General features: G+C 42.4%; 1 protein-coding gene across 3 annotated transcripts; it reads right to left on the bottom strand.

Moving 5' to 3' along the window:
• Positions 1-1,137: 1,137 nt before the first annotated feature.
• ssh2b (slingshot protein phosphatase 2b) lies at positions 1,138-23,833 on the bottom strand. 3 transcript variants are annotated; one of them, XM_037978890.1, is made up of 16 exons: positions 23,567-23,833; positions 18,389-18,432; positions 11,153-11,376; positions 8,423-8,535; positions 8,268-8,332; positions 8,051-8,172; positions 7,892-7,957; positions 7,733-7,798; positions 7,378-7,572; positions 7,173-7,266; positions 6,869-6,997; positions 6,532-6,578; positions 6,253-6,399; positions 5,554-5,754; positions 4,006-4,981; positions 1,138-3,663 (listed from the first exon to the last, which is right to left on the bottom strand). In XM_037978890.1, exons 3-16 carry the CDS (start codon positions 11,278-11,280, stop codon positions 2,434-2,436), a joined length of 3,579 nt encoding a protein of 1,192 aa, XP_037834818.1. In that variant the 5' UTR covers positions 11,281-11,376; positions 18,389-18,432; positions 23,567-23,833; the 3' UTR covers positions 1,138-2,433. The 3 variants fall into 3 exon arrangements, with proteins under 3 accessions (XP_037834818.1, XP_017292682.1, XP_017292681.1); XM_017437193.3 differs by lacking the exon at positions 11,153-11,376; XM_017437192.2 differs by lacking the exons at positions 18,389-18,432; positions 23,567-23,833 and having other exon boundaries at positions 11,153-11,616.
• Between the last annotated feature and the right edge of the window lie 1,074 nt (positions 23,834-24,907).

Below are 24,907 nucleotides of genomic sequence, written 5' to 3'. Positions count from 1 at the left end.
TGTTGGAGCAGAGACACAAGTAAAACATGCAGGATAGTTGCCCTGGAGGACCAGGATTGGACACCACTGATCTAGGGCATTTATCTAAAACAGGGGTGTCCTTTATTGGACTGGATGGTAGAAGAAACAAGATATGGAGTTCAGCAGCTTGATCACCCACTGCTGTGGGGTGGCGTCCCATTCTTCAACCAGCATTTGTTGTGAGTCAGCCAGAGTGGTTGTGTTGGGTCACTCTGGAACAAACAGCACACCCAGGCTGATCCCACAGTTGAGGACCACAGGCAGGCCAGTCCGTCCTCTCCGCTCCCAAATTCTGGAGGTAGTCTCTAATAAATATTCTCATCATGGAGACAGAGTCCAGTCCCAGACTGTGGCGATATGGTTTTGGCACCAGTTGCAGAATCTCATCACCTCACCGCTCGTCTCTGACATCCCGTGTTAAATGGATGTGCTGCTTGGGTTTAGTCCAAATAATGCTCCAGTTTGGTTTTACAGAACACCAGCTTGAAGTTGCCCCATGGCACGGGCCCTGCTCAGACCAGTCCGATGTGACATGCTCGGAGCCGACACCGACTGACAGCTGTAGCAGTCCATGCTCACAGGTGCTGACACACGGGGGGCCTGATTGGGCCCCCGTGTGTCAGCACCTGGGGTACCAGAAGCTTTTCATAGAAGCTCAACCCACATTTCCTAACAAATGTGGCACCATTTAAGGGTAAATGTAGAAGGTTTCCAGTGATATAGGATTTATTTCCAATGAGCATTGTTACAACAAACACTAGGTAACAAAATTTAATTTTTGTCTTCTTCCTGGGTTAAAACTATAATTTCCCAGTTCTTCTTAACTAAACGAAATGGAGTGGAAACTTGATCCTAAAACTTTGCTTTTGTGGTTTGACAATGAGTTTACAAATTAACACCAGTTACTGCTGATTTTAAAGTAAGTTAAGGAACTTTGCTGTAGTTGTAGTTTTAAATTTTTAGTTTTCAAACCATGGAAAACAAGTTTAAACAATACCAACAAAATAATAATAAAACATAAGATCATCTAAAAATTTATCCTGTAAGCTTAGCTCATTCGCTCACTGCTTTGTTTGGACCTCCTGTCCCTTTACACAGACTCACAGTAACACCACCTTTTAGTAAACTCCATTGTTTAATGGTCACAGTTGATGCACATAATATAAAAGAATATTTACAGTGACAAATTAAAATAAAAACGAAAACAAAATGTATTTCACTACTCACATACACACGCACATACACACACACACATACCCGACACCTACTACTTCCTAAGCATGCTCCCAAAAGTAGCAAACCCACAGAAAGAAAGCCACATTAAAAATGAAAAATAAGGGGGGGAGTAAAGTGCATGGATGACAGACGTCCCTGTGCAGACATTACTGATTGCAGAGAAGATTCAATTGCCAGTCAGAGGCACACTCCTTAAATCTGTACAAAAGGGGGATCTATTCGCAAACGAGAAAAAAAGCTGTATGCTCCCACAGAAGTGCCGACTCATTCATCGAAACAGTTTCTACAATGTCGGCGCTCACAATAGAAGATCTTTACAACCCAAAAGAAATACAGCAGGAAACATAAACGTACACTCTGCCTTTCACTCCCAGCCTCCCGCATCTGTTCTTACAGTAAAAGTGGCTTCAGAACGGCGAGGACATAACAAGACCATTATTCCAGTTTATGGATTGAGGAGGAAACCGGCGCCTGGTGTTTGCGAGGGTCAGATCTGGCTGAGCAGCCAAAAACAGGGAGCGTTTCCTAACAATTTTGTTGCAAAAATATTTTCCAAAAGCAAAAACAATTGTTTCCAGTTCTTCCTGGATACCCTGGACAACCAGAGGTATGTACTGCTCAGTATCATTTCTGTAACATTTAGATTAACTGAACCAAATCTGTTGACAGTTTGACAAGTCTCCACTGATTGAAAGGTTGTTTTTCTTTTTTTCCTATTGGCCAGCAGCAGCATAACAAGCAAATACAAACCCGAGACTTGTGAAAGCAAAAAGGAAACAAACAAACAAACTAAAAACAGGCTACACATTGCACCAAACTGCGATCAAGTAAGGATCAGAAGGACAAAAGGAGACCAGTGACGATGTACACTGAGTATGTACAGGCTCAGGCATATCCACATTCAAAACAAGTGTGTAAATTGTTTCCATCAGTTCTGCTTTTAGTCAGCTCACTGGAACCTTCACAGCCTTTTGCCACTCCTCCCAAACAGAGCCTGATTTCACAGATTTCACCAAAAGGTCTTGGAGGACCTGTAGGAGGAAAAGAAATGTACAAAAAAACCCCAACAAAGTACTAAAGGACTCCTTTAAGGCATTGGTTTGTTTTGCTGAACAAATCCAACATATGCACTTGATTTTCTCACTCACGCGCACACGCAGACACACGAGGCGAGGGTTACATGGTGTGGTACAGGGTATTAACAGTTCTTTTCTTTAGCTGCCTCAGAGGGTGAGTCCTTCCGTATTGCTGCTTTGCCGTCAGAAGCGTCAGCCCGGGTGAATGCAGAGAGTCCTGACCCGTGTTTAGGAGCTTTCCTCTCTGTGGGCTCGGATTGGAAGGTGCTGAGACCTCTGGCGAGCTCTCTGCGGCCTTAGAAAGTCTATCTGGTGTCATCTCAAGGGCTTCGGGCTGCTTGCTGTCTGAGGACGAAAAGCTGTGGACCCGCTGCTTCTTGGATTCATCCCCGATTGCGTGGACCGGAGCTTGTGCCGAGGGTGGCGCCACAGCAGAGCAGCTGAGCTCCCACTCGCTCAGATCGTTGGCAAGGAGCTCCAGGCAGCCCAGTTTGGCCAGCGAGGCCGAGCGCTTCATCAGAGATGGAGGGGTGAGGCCTGCCTGGCGAATCCTGGCTTCCACCTCCCTCACCTTCTTCTGGAAGCTGCCGCCTCGCTTCTGAGCGCTCCCCGCACACCTGGGCTTGCGGTTTCCACCCACCTGGTGCAGGAAGGCCCCCAGCTCGCACAGAGTCTCCCACGTGTCCCTCATGACGATGTCACTGTGGGGTCCCTCTGTGAAGCAGTCCCAGTCTACGCCCGACTCTAATTCAGTCACGCCCTCCAAACAGAGGAAGTTCACCGAGGCGAACGGGGACGGGGCGGAGTGTTGGAAAGCAGAAGAGGTAGAGAGCAATCTGGTATCAGCAGGCTGGACTTTGTGTCCTTTTGTGCTTTTATCATTATGTCCCATCTCATTTATATGAGTACTCCACCTTTTAATATCTCTAAACTTCATATCCTCACCCCCCTGCTGGACAGCTAACGTCTCATGTGACAGAGACGCTGATGTCGAATGGATGCTGTTAGGACGGCGCTGAGAGCTGGAGGTGCACCCAGAAAGGGACGGCAGAGAAGAGGAGGGCGGCGGCGTCTCGTGCTCGTGTTTCATTCTTTGCTCCAGCTGTTGCGTGGCGCGGCGCACCGAGCCCCTCGTCCAGTCGCTGTAGAGACGGGCGGGCGCTCCCTCCTCGTCCTCTTTATTTTTCAGTTCCTTCGTTGAGCACACATCCTGATCCTCTACTTCCTGCTTCGGCTTTGTCACTTCTTGGTCATGGGAGCTTTGAGGTTCTGGTTGGCTGAAAGTCTCAGTGGGCTTCACTCCTGTGACCTGCACAGGAACATTCATTTCCTACAAAATAAAAATAAGATACAAAGAGAAATGTGAGTAAAACCAATTCAAATGGGCAGATATTTGATACATGTAGTATTGCATCTTTAAGCCACTAGATGGCACACTTTATTTTAAAGCTCTAAAGGCCTGTAATAATTAAGAGTAAATATTTAACTGCTGCTGGATTTTTTTTTAACTCAGATAATTCAAGTTTATTTCCTCTTACACCAGTGAAGCCTAGAAAAAAGATCCCATTTGTACACCCAAACTCAGACCAGAGCACAAAAGTAGCTTTAGAAGTATTCTTATACGACCTAAAGCTTATGCATTTATTTTGTTTACAAGATAAAAACAAGTTACCTTACTTTTTTCTTCCTCATTCCCCTCACTTGTTGGGACCTCGTGAGTCAGTTGTAGATGCTCTTTAGCACAGCTCTTCGCTGCGGCAGAGTGAGGTTTGCCATCATCACTCATTCCCTTGAACTTTTCCCTGGCACTGAAAAAGTTGATGTGGTCTGCGCTGTGTCCGAACAGCAGCACATTGTCCTGTGGAATGGCACTGGGATGGCTGACGGAGTCGTTAGAGGATGGAGGGTGAGCCGCGTCACACGCCTGCTGGTCACCGTCGGTCTTTTTGTTGAGCTCTGGAGACTGGTGCGTGCTCTGTGTTTGCGCGGCCGTTGGCTCAGGCACCGGCTCAGGCACCGACTCCGGCATCGGTTTCATCGCAGAGCAGGACGACGCCTGTGCTCTGACAGCTTCGTCCGTGCCCGTCTGAGCTGGAGATGAAGGGGGAGAGAGGGGGAGGTGGTGAACGGACGGAGGTGGGTGAGGCTGGTCCACCAAAATGCTTTGTGCGACATTTATATCCGTCCTCTGAGGCTCAGGCACCACGGTGGCAGCTCTTGGTTGGTAGAGAGGAGGGCATGAGGGCTGCTCCTCTGAGTCACAGAGGCCATTAGAGAGCGGGGGAGATAAAGACACAGAACCAGCTATGGACGAGTTGAGCTGCCTGCTGGGGGCTTTGTCAGCCTGAGAGGGGGCCTCGAGGCCTCCAGCTTCAGCATCACCCGACAGACCCGCCGCTCCTCCACAGGAAGAAGAGACAGGCTGACTGGACCGGACGCCAGCCTGTGCTTCTTTTTCCGTGATGGCTGAAGTTCCCAGTGATTCCAGCAGATCTTTCATAGAGGTAGCCGGCGTGATGCTCGCCTGGTTACGGGGGTCAGAACGGCCCAGGCTGTGGGGCTGAGCGTAGGATTTAGACAGCGGCTCGTGGTGCTCAGACAAATCGCTGTCAGAGTGGGAACGCCACAGTTTGTTGTGCCTCTGCTTGCTGCAGAAGAAGGAGAGACATATTAATAAAATAAACCTGTTTTAATATAATTTTCATGCAGTTTATGCCCTCTTTATTCAAACATTTGTAGAGACAAATTTGATTATATGTATTGTCTCAAAAATACATACAGGAATGTGTTACAGCCAACTCAAAGTGGTTAAAAACATTATAGGGACTGCAAGTTACACAGCACAGGTACCAATACAGCTAATATCATTAATCTGTTTTACTAAATTCTACTGATGCACTGACAAATTTGATTTTTATTTTGTATATATACAAATATTGTGATTAATATAACTGAACTTATTTAAGGGTTAGTTTTCCCCGGTCAGAGTTCCACACATTAAACTGAAGACTTGAGGTAGAAATTCAGATTTTATGTTTTTAGAATTATGAAATGTTAGAGCCTAGAAACATAAAGGTTTCTCCGTAATCCAAAGTATTTGCTCAATACTTAACTAAAAGCCATCTCCATATATCTTTCTTTTTTATTATTATTATTATTATTTCTTCCAAACTATTCAGCACGTAACTGTGCCGGCATCATTGAGTGTTTTTGTGTGTACCTGGCCAGGAGTATACCCTGATACTCCTCCAGCTGCCTCATGAAAGAAGGGTTGGGTTTGGTCACAGTTCGACGCTCCTTGACGTAATCAAAGGCTTTTTTCAGATCCCAGCCGTACTCCTTCATGGCGTAGGCGATGACTGTGGCCGCGGAGCGACTTATCCCCATCTTGCAGTGCACCAGGCACTTGGACCCACATTTCCTGGTGTAGGCACAAAGTAACGCATTCATTATCATCTTGTTATTGTCAGTTGCTCTGCAAAACAAATCATTTAATTAAATCGTGCTTTTGAAACAAGTCAATTGCAAAGAAAGAAGAAAAAATATTCAAAAAACTTTATAGTACAAAACAAATAAGACGTGTTTTTTTCTTATTTAAAACTGCAGCTATAGAGGAGTTTGAACCTTCAGATTTGTTGTACGGCTTTGAATCAGCCTTCTCCCGGCTGCTCGGCTCTTCTTTCTCATTTGGCTTTAAAATAAGCTGCTCCCACAGTATTGCGGCAGTGTAGTGATTTACATTTTACATTTTTTTGTTTTAATCCAGCTGTGCGAAGGTCAGCTGAAGCTAATCTATAAACAACGATGCAAAGCGATCGCAGTCACTGTAATAAGGCAACTGAACCCAAACTCTGAGGCAAAAAGAAACCCTTCGGATTCAACAATTTGAGAAGTTCAGCCACGGTTCTGAGAGACTCACTTTGCTCTAGATATGAACTTGTAGGTGTCATTCCAATAGGCAAGCAGGTCAGTGGCCTCCTCATCGTAAACACGGATGTTGTGGTACTCAAACACACCGGGGAAGAAGTTATCAATCTCCCTCGTTACATTCAGGATGTACTGAACTCTGAAAGAGACACAGAGGTTAGAAGAAGACTTTACTTTAGGAAAATAATCTCCTCAGATGAATTCTGTGTCCCTGACTCTCCTGCACAGAGTTTACAGCACAGCGGGTTTTGTTGTTTTTGCCCTTCCTTACCCGCTCTTCTGCAGCTCCTCCAAATTGGATGCATTCCACTCAGACCCCTGCGGGAAAACAAAAGCAATCCTCAGCCTCGTTCGCTGAGCTTTTCATCATTTTTTAAATCCCGTGGCAAAACATGCCCGACATAAAGTACACACCGCAAACCAAACAAGACTAAAAGTACCTTTAAATTGGGCACATCGTGTTAAAACAACACAGGGCTGTATCTGATTTTCAGGTTCTTGAAAACAAAGTTGTCACGAGTCTTTCAAGCCCAACAGCTACTGATGGATTTTACTCTTTAGTGTCAAATGCAGCTGCGGTGTTCCCGAAACGCTCGCTGTCAAATTACCAAGAAGACGTGGTCAAAGATCTCCGTAGGACTGTCCATTTGGCCCAGAATGACAATCATCTCATTGTCGATGAATTCCTTAAACTCTCGCAGGTTGCACGTCATGTGCATCTCCAGCTCAGTTCGAATCTACAGGACATCCAGCCAGAGAAAGGGCAACAAACACGGGTTCAACGTTTACCCAAACACGAAGACGTTGCAACGTTTAGGTTAAAAATGTTGGACTAAAGATGAGATGGACTAAAACACGTGCACAAATTGAAGCAGTGGTTGCATCTGTTTGAAGGACCTGAAGCAAACTCACCTCCTTGCAGGTCACATTCTCCAGATCTTTCTGCGTCATGATTTCCCTCAAGCTGGTTTTTATCTGTCGCTCCGTCCTCTCCCTCTCCGTAGGTCTGCGGAAACGTTGTGACATAAAAAACGCAATCAATCGAGATCTTGGGAGAGGAAATATGAAAAAGAAAAACAAAAAAAGCACAGCAAAGAAACAAGAAACTGATATTTACACATCGGAGAAGAGCACGGGCGAGTCGGCGCGGTGCGACTGCACATCCTGCATGGCGTTCCACTCGTTGATGCGGGCCTGGTCGGACGAGACCCGGCTCTGATAGTAGCTGACCCAGGTGAGGAACAAGCTGCCTGGGAAATAGTTGTGACAGCGAGCCACTTCGCAAGCTTTATGCAGCGACTGTAAGGCCGACCTGTCCGTCAGTTCCGAGAGAAACAGAAGTTTAAAAAAAAGATTGGAGATTATGGCAGGAAAATGGTTTTCAATAAACAGCATAAATTTAATAAGAAGCACACATGTAAACAATATTAAGATACATAAAAATGTACATTTATTAATGCAGTGTGACTCACCACATGGCTTGCACAGAAACGGGTTTGAAAACATGAATTCGGTTATCGGTTGACACGCTGAATCCCCTGAGAGCATAAAAAAAAAACAGGAAAAAGAAACTGTGAGAAATGCTAACTTGTGTTTAAAGTGTTCTCTGCTACTGTAGCGTTTGCTCTTACCCATCTCCATCCAGGTGTATTAAGGTGTCACTCCATAAAGGCAAAACCAACCCAACGGAACACGAGCTGCAAGGAGTAATAAAAAAAAAAAAAATTGTTAAAGTTTTATAAAAAGCATCAAAGTTAGGGACATGCAGGTTTGTGGCATCACTGTCTCACCCATCGACCGGACTGAAGTCCATGCCCAGCACCACGCTCTCCTCCGTGTCCTGACGGCCGATGGTTGAGACCACCACCATGTAGCGGGTCGCCTGAGTGTTGGAGCTTTCCAAACGAACCGCCTGGAGCAGAAAAACAAAACAAAACAGGTGATGACTCGGCAGCTCGCTGACCATCTCAACACGGTTTGGGCTTTTCAACTGTTTTGTGCACCCACCAGCTTGATGTTGTCCTCTGGTCTGAGGAGAGTGAACATGGTCTGTAGATGCTGCTGGATGTCCCCTGTTAGGATCAGAGAAAAGGTGCCGCTTCGTTCATCACGTGACACGAATGATGCAGTCAGCGGATCTCAGGCGGGAGCTTTCACCTTACCTGCATGTTTACTCCGCAGCTGGGAGAAGCGAGACGCAGACGAAGGGGAGGAGCCATTTCCTCGAGGTAAGAAGAGAGCAGCTCCTTTAACTGTCAGGAAACTTTCACTGATGCTGCAAAAAACGAAAAGGAGAGAGAAGCACTCAAGTGAGCAAAAACCGAACATGTGAATCTTAACATCTTTACAGCTTTAACGGACTTTACTCTGGGTTTATTCAACAATCTGGCAGATATTTATTTAAAAGTACACCTTGACAGAAAGACAATCTGTAAATCAGTTATTTAGCCCATTTCTGGATGGAAATTTGGGTGAAAATTGTTTTATTGAGGGCTATAACTTTAAATATTACTTAAGGTTCTTACAGCTTTCAATTCTCATTTTTCATGATTTTCTAAAATGCCATACTCTATCTGTGTGTGTGTTGCCATTTTATTTCATTCTCCAGCAGTATCAAGATGAAACCAAAGCTTCAATGATTGTCTTACAGTTTCTGGTAAATTTGTTATAATGGCCTAAAAGTGCGCTGGGTTTCAAAAAGAAGGTTTGATTTCATCTCAACTTAGAAAATGAGCATGACATCTAGAACAAACAAACATTATCATGCACGACAATAAAAGAGAAGATTTTTTTTTTTTTAACTTGAGACAGGTGACAGTTCAACGTGAAACCAAAACCTGCTGCTTCCAGTAACACGTTTGTTTTACCGAACTCGATACGTTTAGAAAATGACAAGAGGCCCAGCAAACAAAAGACATACGGGATTTCTAGAAATCAAAAACGAGAACAGAACGATCGCTCTCCGTTTCACTTCATGTGAGCTCTGTCAAGCAGAGCGACTGGTAGCGTTTTGCCCCTTGGCTTTGGCTCTTTGTCGCTAAAGTGAACAACTACCACGTTTGGACTCGGCAGCTCAAGCTAAGCTACTTGGCGCGACTTCTTTGCCAACAATAGCGTTATATAATGGATTTAAAATGCTCAACGCGTTCCTGTGATTTAGGACTTCTTACGTTTTAAAAACGTGGCCACAACTGGTTATTGTCATGGTCACACTTTGCATTTTACAAACAGCCTCTTTCTATCTTTGGGAATAACCTGACACAAAAGTGAAAGTCCTGTTGAGCTTTACGGTTTTTGCACCGACGCCGGCAATCACTAAATGTCCATATTGGTCATTGATTACTGACAGTAATGATAAACATAGGCTGAGGAAGAAGCAGAGACAGGAAGTCTGGGAAAGTTACAGTAATGATAGAGAAAAGGAACAAGGACTGGAATGGACAGCAGGAATTAAGTGACATTAATATGAATAATTCAGACTTTTTTTAAATACAGTTCTGTGGAAAGGTTGTGAGTTACTATTTACCTATTGCAGTTCGAAGGAGTTTAATTCTGATCAGACTGGCAAGCTCGCGACTAGTCCGAGGCCAAAGTGAGCTACAACAGTTTTAATCTCAAATCTGTTTCACATTCCACGGTTATTCCAGCAGAAACCTGATATTTCTGCAGGAAGAGCTCCAGGCAGCACCAGGAATGCTACCGCTAGTTGCTGCTGCTAGCTTTGCTTGGCATTAGCCACAGATCTCTAAATAAAATAACCCCATAATGTGAAATTATAGGTGGTTTGAAGGTACATAAAGGTGTTTTAAGACGGCAGCTAGTCGTTAGCTTGTCAGTCAGGTCAGATTAAACCCACTTCTTTAAACTGAGGCCATACAAAGAGCTGTCTACAACAGGTAAGATATTGTTTGTTCGTAACCTTTCCAGAAAACCGCACTTTAAAAGATCTTTTTACGATTACTTTTACTATCAATACAGAGAAATTCCTCGAAGCACAAAGAACAATCTGTCCTGTCAACAACTCTTAAGCACACAATTTCCAGTTTTGCCAGTCAGAAAATTTAAAATAAATATATTTATTTATTTATTTATTTATTTATTGAGTCTCTCCAAACACAATTTTGCAACCGTCTCAAAGTTAAAATCTTCACTTGCAAGAAAATCCACCTTCACATCATCCTCAAGCCAACCAATGGATTAAAAGGGATTAGCAAACAAACGTCAACGCTGACGACACAACGACAATAACCACATGCCTTATTTTTTTCAAGAAATAACAGAGGAATGTTTGAATCCACTGAATGGTTGCAAAATGCTGCGTGCAAGCCAAGAGGATCTGCATGCCTTGAGAAAGAGGAAAGTCTGCCAGCTGAGTTTGCACACACTCAGTATGAAACTCCTCATCTCACTCAAGTGCTGATGAATGAAAAAATGTGCAGTAACGCTTTGATCAACATCTAAGTTGCAGATAAACACCAGCGTCAAAACCCCAGCATTTCTGAGGCTGACAAATGAACCACATCTTGCAAAGCTGTCTGGGGTACATGGTGTGCCTTTGCTCGCCTGTGCCCCCTAAAGATGCATTTCGAGCACAGCAAAAAAATGACAATAACAGAGGTGGATGCACGTGAGCAGGTGAAACATCTGGCAAACAGATTTCTTATGAAGCAAGGGGAAGGAAACCACATTCTCCTGTTTCTGTGCTGCCACATCCTTTTCTTTTTAGTCATCACAGGGAAAAACCACGAGTCTCTTGTCATGCAAGCCCACTGAGATTATTATTTGCTGGAGAGTGAGATTAATGAGAGTGTGAGCTGAAAGTTAGTGGCTCAGTCAGGTTTAAAAGCAGCATGCACCTCCCATGGCTGTGAGAGCACAACGGGGTTTCTTACAGCTGATAAATTTCCCCCTGAGAGAGCACGGAGTTCTCGGTGAAATGGGGTCTCGTCTTCGCCCCGCAGCAGGCGCAGAAGCAGCCGGCCGACGAGCTGCGCGGCGCGGTCACAACGCCGGGAGGCATCGCTGCTCCGGAGGCGGGCGAGGGGGGCGCGCAGGAGCGGGGCCGGAGCTGCCGAAATCCGCTGACAAGGGGCGGCGAAGATCACTCCGGAGGGCACTTATTCAAACGCCAAGAAACAAACAAAACAAAAAAAAGGAAACCCCTCTGCTGTAATTTCACACTTTGACGTTTTGTCTGCGAAGCGCATCACGAGCTGAAAGAAGAGTGTCGAGGAGCGCGGTGTTAAAAAACAAACAAACAAAAGGAAAGAAAGAAAAAAAAACAACTTTAACACGTTAAATGCGAGCCGTGGCCGGGCAGGTGCTCCTCCATCTGCTCGGTGCTACTTTCTCATTTGTCTGCACCAGCAGGGGGGGGTTAACACTCGCTCGGTCCAATCCGGTGTCGCGCCGAGGTAGGTACCCCCCGACAAGACACGTGCCCGCTGTCTCTCGGGAGCGCGCACGAAGCAGGGAGAGGCGGATACGCGCATCGACTTCAACCGACTAAAAATCCGGTGATTTTCAAGAAGTTTATAATAAAAAAAGAGCAAAGTTAGAGAGGGACACAGATTCTGGCAGAGCAAGTAAATCCACCTTCCAGAATTAGGGAAATTAATTATATCATTAAAACTAATTAAGAAACCCCCAAATCATGTCAGTGTTTAATGTGTCTATTACAGTGTGCTGTGAGTAAATAGGAGAACTCCACTGGTTCTCACAGAATAACTTAATGTGACTAAGTTTAGGTTGTCATGTCAGCAATGTTCGTTCTTGTTTTACTACAGTTTTCCAGATTGAATTTGGAGCCTCAGTGGTTGTTATATAAAGCCCATGCAGCCTTATTTCGAGAAACACAAGATCTATGTTTATCCCTAATGTTGCACTGTAAGCTTCCTGTACTGGACTTTTGTGACGTTGAGTGTATTCTGTTAAAAGTGTCAAACTTTCCTTTAAAATCATCAAAACCGTATTATTTGCTTAAACATGAGCACTTCCGTGCTGCGGAAATTGGGACGAGTTCTTCCGGTGTTAGCCTCAGTCTCATTATTTCCTATGGAGCCGTTAGCTTTATCACTCATAAATTTACCAAAAATACTATTCAGATATCATTACCAAAACATACTATGAGTTGTACAACATACTCAGAGAAAGGATGTAGCAGTAACCGGTGCACAAGTTTATTGTTTCATTTGATTTGCTAATTTTCAGCTTGTTAAAACAATGTAAAGTAACAAAGCAATCCTTGAACAGCTAAATTTAGAGTATAAACAGGCATAACTCTCATTAACTTACTAGCAGCTACACAAAAATCTGTTTTAATCTAGTTCGGTTGTAGAAAAGTACAGTGAGTCTCTAACACCTATCCGTATGGAGGAATCTCTTTTCTCGTAGAAACAACGCCAAAAACTCTATTAGAGCTTGTTTTCTGAGTCATCCTCTGCACAGTGAGGGTATCTGATCACATTTGTGTCGTCTAAGTCCTGCTGCCTCAGAGAGGGTGACTGGGTTGCATAAGCACCACCACCTCTGCGGCTTTCAGGGAAAACTCTCATCAGAGTCGGCACTGCGTGACACCATGTGCGTCTCCACAACAACAACAACAACAACGGAAAAAGTGGGTTGAGAAATCAAAAAGGAGAGCTCAGCTGAGCCGCGCTCTTGAGGAGCAACCTGATCTTAGAGTGGGTCACGCTGCTTGTTGATCACTCGTGGTTTCAGCTTTTAGGGTGGATTACATACCGAGGGCAACTGCTTGGCCATCACCTGGTAGCAAATGCATATCAAAAACAAATCTCAGAATCAACAACAACAACTGAAGTGAGGTGTTTATCTCTCAGTTGCATCTGTGGCCCATATAACACTGATTATTATGTGTATAAAGGTTGCTTCTGGTAGTTGTTGATCACAAAGGAGGGTTTATTTGAAAGATAAAGTCGAAAATGTTAAAGGTTTCAACTTATTATCAGTGAATCTGCCTATTTGTTAAGTTTGTTTCATCTGAGAAGTTTTAAGACATTCAAGCATCTCCACTAAATGATGTATTAAATATCACCCATTGCTGTTTAATCCCGTGTCTGTCTTTCACCAAACTATCCCGGGAACCACTAGATGAATTCCAATGAAACTTTCAGGAAGGAACCACTGGATGTGCGGCTACAGCGGATCAGCTTTCGGAGTCGGTGCCGTTAAAGATGGCCACCACAGCTAATCACCATTAGATTAGCCAACACAAATATGAGTGGAACTCAGTCAGTTTTACAGGCACTGAGCTAATATTTGGTATATTTGGTGAGGTAGTAGCTGAGCGTCATCCTCAAAAGGTACTCCAGAGTGTGAAATAATGTGGTGTAGATTGAAATTGCGCATAACGTTATTTTGAGGTTCGACCAAAATGGTTATTAGATGATCTTAGTTTAAACTCTGGCATGCAAGGTGGTGAGTGATATGTATTACTTCGAGGATTGCTGGACCTTTAGTTTATCAATAATGGAACAATAAATTAGAAAGAGAGGATAACTAACAACGATCAGACCGAAGCTGTAATAACAAACTGCCATCAGCTACTTCACCTAAAAGAGGCCAAAACAACCCAACAGCTTCATGATTAACTTTGCAACAGTCAGTTTCTTTTCCTCATCTCTTTCTGACCTTCATCCTACACTAGTATCTTCCCCTTTTTTTATCTCTTTGTTTTAAAGTAGCTCTCACCAGTAAGGGAAGTCTCTGGGTCGACTTTTGTGAACGCACATCGCGGTCCTGTCTCGGTAACCTGCCTGTTTATGTGTGTGTTTATGGACCCATCTCTCAAGTTCCACCTGACTGTTTTCCTGTTTGACTGCTGAAATTCACACCGACCAATGAGAGGCAGCAAAGGCCAGGATGTGGGCTTTTTTTTTTTTTTTTATGAGCAGACAAGACACCAGACACTCCTCTGCTGCTCTGTTGTTTCCACGTATACAAATACACAGGCAGCCACGTTAGTAATCACAACACCACTGGCTGTACACAGAACTCCACAGCAGGACTATTCGGAGTTTATCTGAACCACAAATGCACACACTCATTATTGTTCAGTTTTTAACTGACGAACAGTAAAATGTTTAAATATTTATAGTATAATCAAAATGACAGACAGCTTGTTAGACATAATGCACATTGGATTGCAATAAAGTGAATAAAAACGCTCAGTTATGGAGGCACATATTATAATTTAACTGTAAATTTAACCAGTTCTCAATCAGGGGGGGAAATGGTTCCAACTCCCTTTTCTTATTTTGAGTGAAGTCTGGAGATTACCAGGGATCAGAAATACTCTGAAAAACAACTGGAGACTCATTAAATTCCCCCGTCTCCTCCCATTTTCTCATCTGTAGGTCAGCCAGTAACGTTGCTGCTGATGCTGATGTCATGATCCTGCTGATGTCACTGAGTTTAATCAGCAGCACTGCAGTGGGCTTCGCTTACGCAGGCACACACACACACACCCATCGTTGTACTCTAGTCTGAATGAATGTGACTACCTGTGTCGGCTCCTGGCCTCTACAGCACAGCAGACGCAGATTTCAATCTGATTACACGAACTAACGTTCTGCTTTTGACATTTTGGGAAAATTTTATTCAGATTGCAGGCTCATTTTATTAAATCATTTTTGCCTTTTTTTTTTGCCCACACATCCGAGACCACTGGGATGTAAACATAAAAACCAGAGTGGAGCTAAAAATGCATCCGTAGTTTTAAATGATCAATCAGTCGTTAGTATAAATCTACATTTTTTAATATTAAAAAAGGTTTTCTCTTCCTGAAAATATGACACATCTATAAGATTTATATTCCAATCATTTGACAACTATTTTAATATGTATAATTAAAGAGCTAGCATTCCTTGAAGGAATGCATGTCGCCTTTAATGATGGAGTTTTAGACTAAGATCATTTCATGATGAGAAGAGACGGAGTTGTAGCAGTTTAATCATGCCTTAAATGAAGTTACGCACAATTTCATGAAATTGCGAGATATATAAGTGCTCAAAGTATGTGTACCCCATAAAACTTTAACTCAACATCTGTAAATCTGACTAAGTTACAGACAATCATCTGTTAGTTTAGGGCGGCCATCTTCAATTGGGTTGACTCCAAAAAGTTCATGATATGTAAAAAAAAACATCCAGTTATTCCTTTCTGAGAGTTTCATTAAAATCTGTCCAGTGGTTCATAAGATATTTTGCTAACAGACAAACAAAGTTGACTCCAATAGTTAATGACAAAGTTTCTGAAACAGATATCTGCGAATCGTTAGCACTCAGAGTATAAATTGGGCATGACTCTCAGCTCCTAACACACCGAATATGATCTCAATAACTGTCAAGGTTTGTGTTCTATATAGTGGCTTTGCTGTGGCGGCCATCTTGAATCAGGTTGACTCCAAAAGTCAATCAGTTGTAGATGGACATCCGATAATTCCTTTCTGAGAGTTTCATTGAAATCCATCCAGGGTTTTATGAGATATTTTGCTAAACCAACAAACAAACATTTACACACAAACACACAAAGACAAAACATGATCACCCTTTAACCTTCTACGCTGATTTATGGAGACTAAACAACCAAATTCTTATATAAAACAAAACAACCTTTCAGTAAATGGAACACTAACATTATTTTAGGAATGTATAAACATTTCAGCTGTTATATCCCACGAAAAACATAAATTACTCATTTAATCTTAATGTTTTAACTGGTGATCTGGTAGGATAACCCAAACACACTTAAAGATGTTCACCTGTTATTATACAGATGGACTCCTAGTTTTTAAAGCATCTTTGTTTGGTTTTTAGGTAGAGGATAATCCCACAGCTCTCCACCAGCAGCAAACCCCAACTTCTTTGGCAGAGCAGAACAAAGACTTCTATTGTCTGCTGCAGACAGACTGAGGACGAGTGGACAGGTGGACACCAATTAGAGGAGCAGCTGAAAGGCCTTGAGGAGCCAGCAGGTAGGAGACAAAGGTGGAAAAAAGACGAGCTACTTACAATAAGCTAAATAAAAGAAATAGGGAAAACGACATTCTCTTCATTTATTTTTAAAAAAGGGGAGAGAAAACTCATTTAACCACCAAATATATATGATCCACAAAAGTATTGTCAGGGTCACACACAAGCAACTTGCAGGACATATAAGACTAATGAAGCAAATGACACTTTAGTTTTCTTAAAAATATATCAGCTCCTGTGACATCCCTCTTTAACGAGCAAACTTACATGAAAAGAAAACCCATCCCATTATCCTTCCCAGAACTGAAAGCTTTTCTCCTTAATCCTCGACAAGCACAGGAACAGATCGGTTATTAAAGACATGTTTTGTGTTTACAGGGAATTCTGAAGATTAGACCCAGTTCTTCACCAGGATCTCCATCTTGATACATAATAGCTTGTGACGCACTAAAAATTAAAGGCCCAGCATTCCTTAAAAAAAAACGCATACCGACGGCCGGTTTCACATCAGAGATTTAAAGTAAGATTGTCTCATGATGAGAACTGACAGAGTTGCAGCCAATTTGGTGGAACCTGGAAAATAATCAAGATATCTCACTCAGTTCACGTGTTGTAAATGACTCTCAGCTACCACCGTGTCAAATTTCAGCTCAATATCTGAAAAACTGACTGGGTTACAGGCGTTTTTGTGTTAAAAATACTAATACGGATAAGCTGTGGCAGCCATCTTAAATTGGGTTGACTCCAAAAGTTAAGACGCATTTCTAATGATTAGTTTCTGAAAGTTTCATGAAAATAGACCCAGTGGTTTGAAAGATATTTTGCTAACAGGCAGTCAAAGTTGACTTCTTTAATAAATAAAGACCTTGTACAACCTGTCAGCACTTAGAATATATGTTGGGGGTCAGTCTCAGCTACTACCACTACATATTTTAGGTTAGAATGTATAAATTTAACCAAGCTATAGACATTTTTTGTGTTTTTTAAGATCAGTTGGCTGTGGCGTCCATCTTGATTTGGGTTGACTCAAATGATGTTCATCCAGTGATTACTTTCAGGCTAAAGTTCATCCGGTGATTCATGAAATATTTTGGTAACAGGCAGACAGACACATGCGCGCTCAAAGACATAATCGTCCCCCTTCGTCCGTTCGGTGGTGGATGACAGAAATAAAATAGCTCAAAAGCACTCAGTTAAATCAGACGCCCCCCTAGATTCCATGAAATTTAATAAATTTATTCAAATATGTATGCGTGGTTCTAGGAGAGCTGGAACGTCATAATTTGGATTTTTTTAGATTAAATTTTGATTTAAAAAAACAAACTAAAATCAATATGACATCCGAGTTTGTATTACACCTGTCCTTGTGTCCACAGACACTCAGATTCAGTATTTTCCTTTTATTCTTTTCTTTCTCCCAGCTGCACAAAGGACACGGTCCTCTCAGACGGATGGCACAGAGCTGCGATGACCAGACAGACACACAGACGCTCTGCCTTTGGGAGTGGTCACCAATCTGTCCCTGGATCAGCGGAGCGGCTCCCGTGACCCACATAAAGCCAACAGACCCACACGGACGCTGCTGCCCTCTAACGGACCGCCGTCAAACTGCAAGTAGTTATCTCACACATGAAAGGATCTCAGGCTTGTGTGTGATTATTGTGCCAAATGTAAAAAAAAGGGAAGCGAAAGTGGCTCATTGGGATCAAACAAAAAGGCATTAGACAGTGGAAGGAAACTGCTTATTACTGACAGCCTTAAAGCAGCTCCGAGCGTGATTTAGCGAAACAAGATAAACCAGATCTCCAACTCTGGAAACGAGGAGGGAGAACTGGATCGAGAACAGCACGGCGGCTCTCTGTCAACAGAAAAAGGGTCAGTGGCGTCAGACACGTATGAGGTTCATTTTCTTCTCCACTGGGTCAAGTTTGGTGTCATGGGAGGCAACAAAACAAGCACTGTGCTCTGATTTGGCTTTTGGCAGGATGATGACTTGGCGTCTCTTCAAGCAAACATACGATTTAGGCTAACGAAATTGCTTTGAGAAATGTTGACGTCACAGAGAAGTAAAAAGATGAAGAAAGTTTATCTGAAACAGGAGAAACAATGGAGGTCAAATATCGGAGAAACTCTTACCTCCTCGGCTGAGAGCGGCGGTCATCCTCCCCGCTACCGGACTCCTGGGGAGAATAAATAAGACATTTAATACCACAGTGCAGCCAAGTCATCGCAATGCTTCTGCACATCACAGATAGAGTAAATACTGATAAAAAACAGTTGAAACCAGATGTTAACATGCACTGTATAAAAAGACAATCTTGTTTTTTTTGTCCCTGACCGACATTAAATCAGACTAAATCTTTCCTGTTCCTGTCAGTTAATACTTCTAATATTATTTCTATTTGTTAAATGCCCAAAGAAAAAGAGAGATTTTTTATTACTTTCTTTAAAGTCACAGGTTTACATATACTGTCTTAGTTCTTGGTAGTGCTGTCTTTAAGCTGTATGACTTGAGTCAAATGTTTTGGGTTTCTTTCCACAAACTTCTCCCAATATTTTGCTGGACTTTTTCCCCCATTCCTCTTGACAGAACTGGTAGAACTGAGTCAGGTTTGTAGGCCACCTCGGTCTCTCACACGCCTTTTCAGCTCTGCTCACACATCTTCTGTGGGACTGAAATCACAGCTTTGTTATGGCCTCTCCAAACATTGACTTTATTGTCTTTAAGCCACTTTGTAACTAATCTGACAATATGATTTAGGTCACTGTCCATGAAGAAGACCCATTCACGCACAAGCTTTAACTTCCTGGTTGATGTCTTGAGATGTTGTGTCAGTATTTCCACATAATGTTCTTTCCTAGTGATGCCATCTATTTTGCGAAAGTTACCAGCCCTGCAGCAAAACGCCTCCGCAACATGATGCCGCCACCACCGTACTTCACAATTGGGATGGTGTTCTCAGGCTTGCAAGCTTCCCCTTTTTACCTCAAAATGATGGTGCAAAACAGTTCAGTTTTAGTTTCATTAGACCACAGGACATGTCTACTTTGTCCCTGTGTGAATTTGCAAACTGTATTCTGGCTTTTTAATGTTGCTTTTTGAGTTCTGACTTCTTCCTCACTAAGTGGCCTTTCAGCCCATGTTGGCACACGACTCATTTCACTGTGGATAATGACTCTCCTACCAGCTTCAGCAGCCTCCTCAGAAGGCCTTTCTGCTTTTGTTTTGGGTGGGGGTCGATACACACGTATCACACCCAAACACGTTCATCTCAAGAACACAGAACCCGTCCCCTTCCTGAGCGGTAGGATGGCAGGACATTTCCATGGTGCTTATACTGATGTCTAATCGTTTGAACAGATGACGCCTTCAGGCATGTGGAAACTGTGCCCAAGGATGAACCAGAGCTGTGGAGGTCCACTATTCTCTTCCTAAGTCGAGTCAAGTCAAGCCAAATTTATTTATATAGCACCTTTTCAGCAATGATGCGATTTTAAGGAGAAATCATTGCTGAATTATTTTAATCTTTCCACAATGTCAAACAAAGAAGCAGCGTGTTTGAGGTGTGACTCCAATTAACTCAAATAATGTCAACTAACCTATTAAGAACTTCCACAGCCATCACATCATCAGCTGTCATATACTGTTTAAAGGTGTAGTAATCTTAGTGTATGTAAACATGCGACTCTGAATAAAGTTGTGTTTTTATGATTCATCTATTCCATTACTGGTGAATTATATTTACTAATTACACTCGCTGCTGCGTCACTCATAGTAGAAACAAACATGCAGGTTTGTTTTAATATGATGCTGTAAGAATAATTTTGCATCTTGTTTAACGAAACGTGGCTTTGTAGCGAAGCCCAGTTTGAACAAATGCGTGTTTAGCAAAAGGTTAGAAAAACAAAATGAACTAATGGATCCCCACTGCGTCGTGCTGGGTAATAAAAGAGATGCTTGCTTTAATACACACGTACATATAAAAAAGGCAGAAACTGACTTATACAACAAGTAGCATCCAGCCGACGCATATTCAGTTCTGCCCGAGTGGAGAAGACGTGAGAGGGAGCAGAGTTCAGCTTCAACCCAATTTACACACACTCCAGGAAAATGATCTCATTCTGTTTTTAAGGTGTGGCTGGTCAGAGAATAACATGTCCACAGACACACAAACAAGCGGAGACACAAGGGAGACAAAGAGGAAAATGTAATACGAAGCTTTTTGAAATGAAAAAGCCGAGGCTTAGTGGAAGATAAACACCTGGCACGTATCATCTAATGCCCGGTACTTATCTTGTTTGCTCTAAATGTGGGTTTAACGACGTTACTAAAACATTAACAGGTTCGGAAAAGACAGGAGTGGATAACCGGGCGATGATAGGCAACAATGTGCTGGGACAAAAAGAGGCCTCAGACTGATATCGCATATCATTTTCTTATCCATTTCAGAACAAAAAAAAAAAAGGATTGATACGGTCAGTGCAAACTGTAGGCATTGATTCTGTAACGACAAAGAGATCACGTAAACATGAGCCACGTTATCAATGAACAAAGGCAAAAAACTGAAGAAAAAAAAAAAGACTTAGTCGTAGATTTTATTGCCAGGTCTTTTGACTTTGTTGTGGCTCCAGCTCATTGTAAAAACCACAGAGGGTGGTGCTCATTTTCTTTCAGCCAGAGTATCCAAAGCAGGTTTCCACTGTGTCAGACAGAGCAGCCCAGGAGATGTTTAAAACAAACCCCTGAGCTCTGACCGGTGCCTCGTAAAGAGACCCTGAAACCTGCGAGTCCCATCAACGTATCTGCGCTGTGCAGCTTCCTCCTCAACTAAAACTAGAGGAAGACAGATAGGAGTTTTTTGGTCAATATTTTTCATTGAACAAAATATATAATATAAACATATATTTAACAACCCTAAGATGAACTTGTACACTTAAAAATAATATTTAGAAGAGAATAAAAATTAAAAAAAACAACTAAATTGTGGGCTACAGTGAGCTGCGTGTAGCATCATATTCCTACAGGAAAGTCCAGTTGCAAATATTTTTTAAAGTGGCTAATATCAGCTGATTAATCGACCCACCTCTAAATATAATTACTCATATCAGCTTTACCAAAACTTGAAAAGCCTTTCCTAATGTTCTACAAAATGTTTAGTATAAAATTCATCTTTAAATCTGTAAACGTGTGTTTTTAAGAGAGAATAACATTAAAATACTTTTGTTTTATTAACTTTGCTGCACTCACTAGAATGAGTAAAAGCTTTAAATAAACATAAAGCACCTGATTTTACAGACTGATCAACACTAAGAAAAAGTAAAAATATATTTCTCCTAATGTCTTAACGCACAGAAATAGTCACACGTTCTCATTTTACATACTTGTCTCGGCTCTTCCATGCAATTGCGTCACAAACCTTTTGTTTAGATGAAAAAAATAACAAAAAACCAAACACAAACAGAGTGTTTGCATATATGAAAATGTGAGATTTTTCCAGAGGTGCATGGAAATATCAAACCTAAACATCTAGGTCCTGCAGGACTGGTCACCAGTCTTTGCGTTTAGGTTAAAAAAACTTTCTGCATGCTGCATGTTACGTGTCCTTTCCCCACAAACGTCATCGCAAGACAAATTCAAAGTTGGAGGGGAAAAAAAAGCCATTAGGCATCTCGTGAAAGACTTTCCACATGTCCCATGAATGTGAGACACGGGAGGCCAAACGTGGCTTTCGTGCACCTTGTTATCACAGTATGTGTCTGCAGATCCCAGCTTTAAAGCACATTTCCACTCTGAAGCCCTTCACGACTCCTGCGTGCCTTCACCGTGGCAAATTACACACAGGGACGTCCTACTCTATCATTTCGACAGCTCATTTTTGTTTTTTAAAATCGCGATGAAAGACCGGCTAACAATAACACCGCTAACAAACCTAAACCTTTCCGAGAACGCAGACCTGCACTCCTGGCTGCTGATTGCTCAAGATCTGAACATTCTCCCTTCGTGTTTTGAGTTGTGCCGAATGACAGATGAAATCTCCTAAAACCTGTGTGTGTGTGTGTGCACATAGCAAGACAGTTATCCTTATGCCTACTGACAGAACCTGTTCTCCTCTCAGATTACAAAAGGCGTGAGGGACGGGGTCACTTTAAACTCCAGACACCGACTCAGTCTTTGGGTGAAAAGTAACTCAGTTGTAACTTGTGACACTGACTCCCAGCAGGGTATAGAAATACCACATTTATGCACAACTAAACTTTTATAGCATTGGCTCTAACTGGCAAGGACAATGTTGAGGCAGACACCTCCTTCTGTGCTGCGATTTTACGTAAATCAGTTTTACTATAGGGGCCTCTAGTTTGGCCTTTATGTTTAAATGGATGTAGAGCAAGGTGGTTGTATGTTTGTCTGACAAACAAACTGACAAACTTTGTCAGTAAAGGTGCAAATCTGTAATCCTCACTGCTCACGAAGACAGTGCAATCGGTACACAAAGCAGCACCTACACAGGAAGCGTGCACAGCCGAGTTACAGCGGTCGGCCTGTATATTACTTCCTCACATTGTGTCTGATTTTGCTCTGGTGCAGTTCCTGCTTCTGCAGAGAGAAGACAGCCCAGGGAACGCGGCAACAGGACAACCACCTGCGCCCCTGCTTTGCATGAGCAAAAAAAAAAAAAAACTCCAGCCTCCACAACACACAAAGAAACAGGAAGAGACAGGCAGCACACAGGCAGAGCTGGGAGGAGATGACGGCCACATAACTTCATCTGGACACAAAAACATAATGATTTAACACTGGAAAGACACATGTCATAAAATGCTTATGCCATGAAAGATGTCTAAACCTGCAATTCTGCAACTGCAAAACTAACTAGCTGTGTTATGTGCTGTCACAGAGACATAAGTAACTCTTTCTGTTATTTTGACTGTAAAGTGTCTCCAGTTGTACCTTTGAACTGGAGGAAACGTGCATACAGGGACCAAGTCGCGAACACATTACTACATCCAAAATAACTAATATTTTTATTTGATTTAATTTCTTTCGAACAACAGCAAAAAGAGCTGTTTTTTCCGAGCAGGTTAACTTTGCTGCGAGCTACGATGCTGTAACTAAAAATGATGAGGTACATTTGACGCATGCGCACGAGGACAAAGGCGAAGCACTCGGAGGCAGAAAGCAGCCGATAAAAAAAAAAGAAAGAGAGAGCGGAAACGGAGCCCTGGGTCGCCTTCGAACAGCTGGAATATTTGGGTTTTGTGGCGGTGGGAACGACGGCGAAGGGAGGGTGTAAAGCAAACGAAAGCGGCTCTCACCGAAACGCAGGGGCTGGAGCTGGTGCTGGGGGTCGGTGAACGCTGCACGGTAACCAGCGCCATTCAGCGACCGGGAAGCGGACACCTGTGAGGAAGCGACGGCGACGAGACGAACATAATTGTCCTGAGCGGGGAAAGCCTCCGCTGAACCTGAGTTATTTGTCTCCAGTGGGCTTTTCTTTCTTTTTATCTCCTCCTTCTTTCTCTCTGATCGCGTACTGTTTGACTACTCCCCGGCTGTTTCCTCTGTCAGTGCCACTTGCGCATGCGCAACTCTGCTTCCCTTGTCAATCTCGATTAACCGTGTGAGTGCCGGATGTAAACAAAGCACTTGGCAGAAGAGTTTTATTCCAACAAAAAATCAACTTCTGATGGAGCTGTGATCAATTACACTAAAATATGAGACATTTTATTGTATGATAAATACTGTATAGCTATAAAAAAAATCCCCAAAAGTGTGTGTCAGAAGAGTTACATAAAACATGACAAGCAAACTCAGAATTACCCAAGCAACAATAAAAACTCAGCTGACATAAATAACCTAAACAAAGACTTAACGACTGATTTAAATAATCTATAAACATCTTTAAAGAGGCTCAACTGGATTAAAAAAAATACAAAATGAATTAAAAATAACTTTAGGTTTAAAGTTGCATTGAGTTGAAAAGTTCAACATTAAATGTACACTTTTTGACTTAGAAAACCTACAGAGGTAAAACAAAAACTGCAAAGCGATTCTAGATAAAAGGAAAGCAAACAACCAGTCAAGATTTTGTGTCCATACAGAACCAACACTGCTGAATAAAGACGTCAGAAACTGGAAAGAATACGATAAAAGCAACCAGACAGTTTTTGTATAGACATGTCAAACAACTTGAAAAAGAGGTTCTTAATCTCAATGGGACTTTCCTGCTTAAATAACGATTAAATACATTTTAAAAAACTATCCAACTAAAGGCCTAACTTTGATTTAGAATAACTCCAGAGTGGTCGGTAGGTTACATTTTACTGAGACGGTGCTGATTGTAAATGGTGGTGGCTGAAGAGGTTGGTTTTTTTTAAGTTTAACCTAAAATTTAAACTTAAAGTTAACTCAGAAATTGAACTGCCTATGAGACAAATTAAACAAGGTAATTGCTGTGTTTGTGGTTTTCTGAATCAGCCCTAAGGACCTGTAACTGCACTATCCACACAAAAGGTGCGCACTTTAATTTTATTGGCTGATTTTACAAGTTAGTTCAAAGCTGCCGTGTTTCTAACTGTCTGTCGTGCTTCAGAGAGGAAGACTTTGCCGTCTGCCTGAAAGTTGCTAACTCATCTGATCTATTTTTGCATACAATA

This window comes from Kryptolebias marmoratus, linkage group LG13 (assembly GCF_001649575.2).
Source record: "Kryptolebias marmoratus isolate JLee-2015 linkage group LG13, ASM164957v2, whole genome shotgun sequence".
Taxonomy (NCBI): Eukaryota; Metazoa; Chordata; class Actinopteri; order Cyprinodontiformes; family Rivulidae; genus Kryptolebias; species Kryptolebias marmoratus.
The sequence above is the reverse complement of the archived record's forward strand: the minus strand, read 5'-3'. Positions and strand labels throughout refer to the sequence as shown.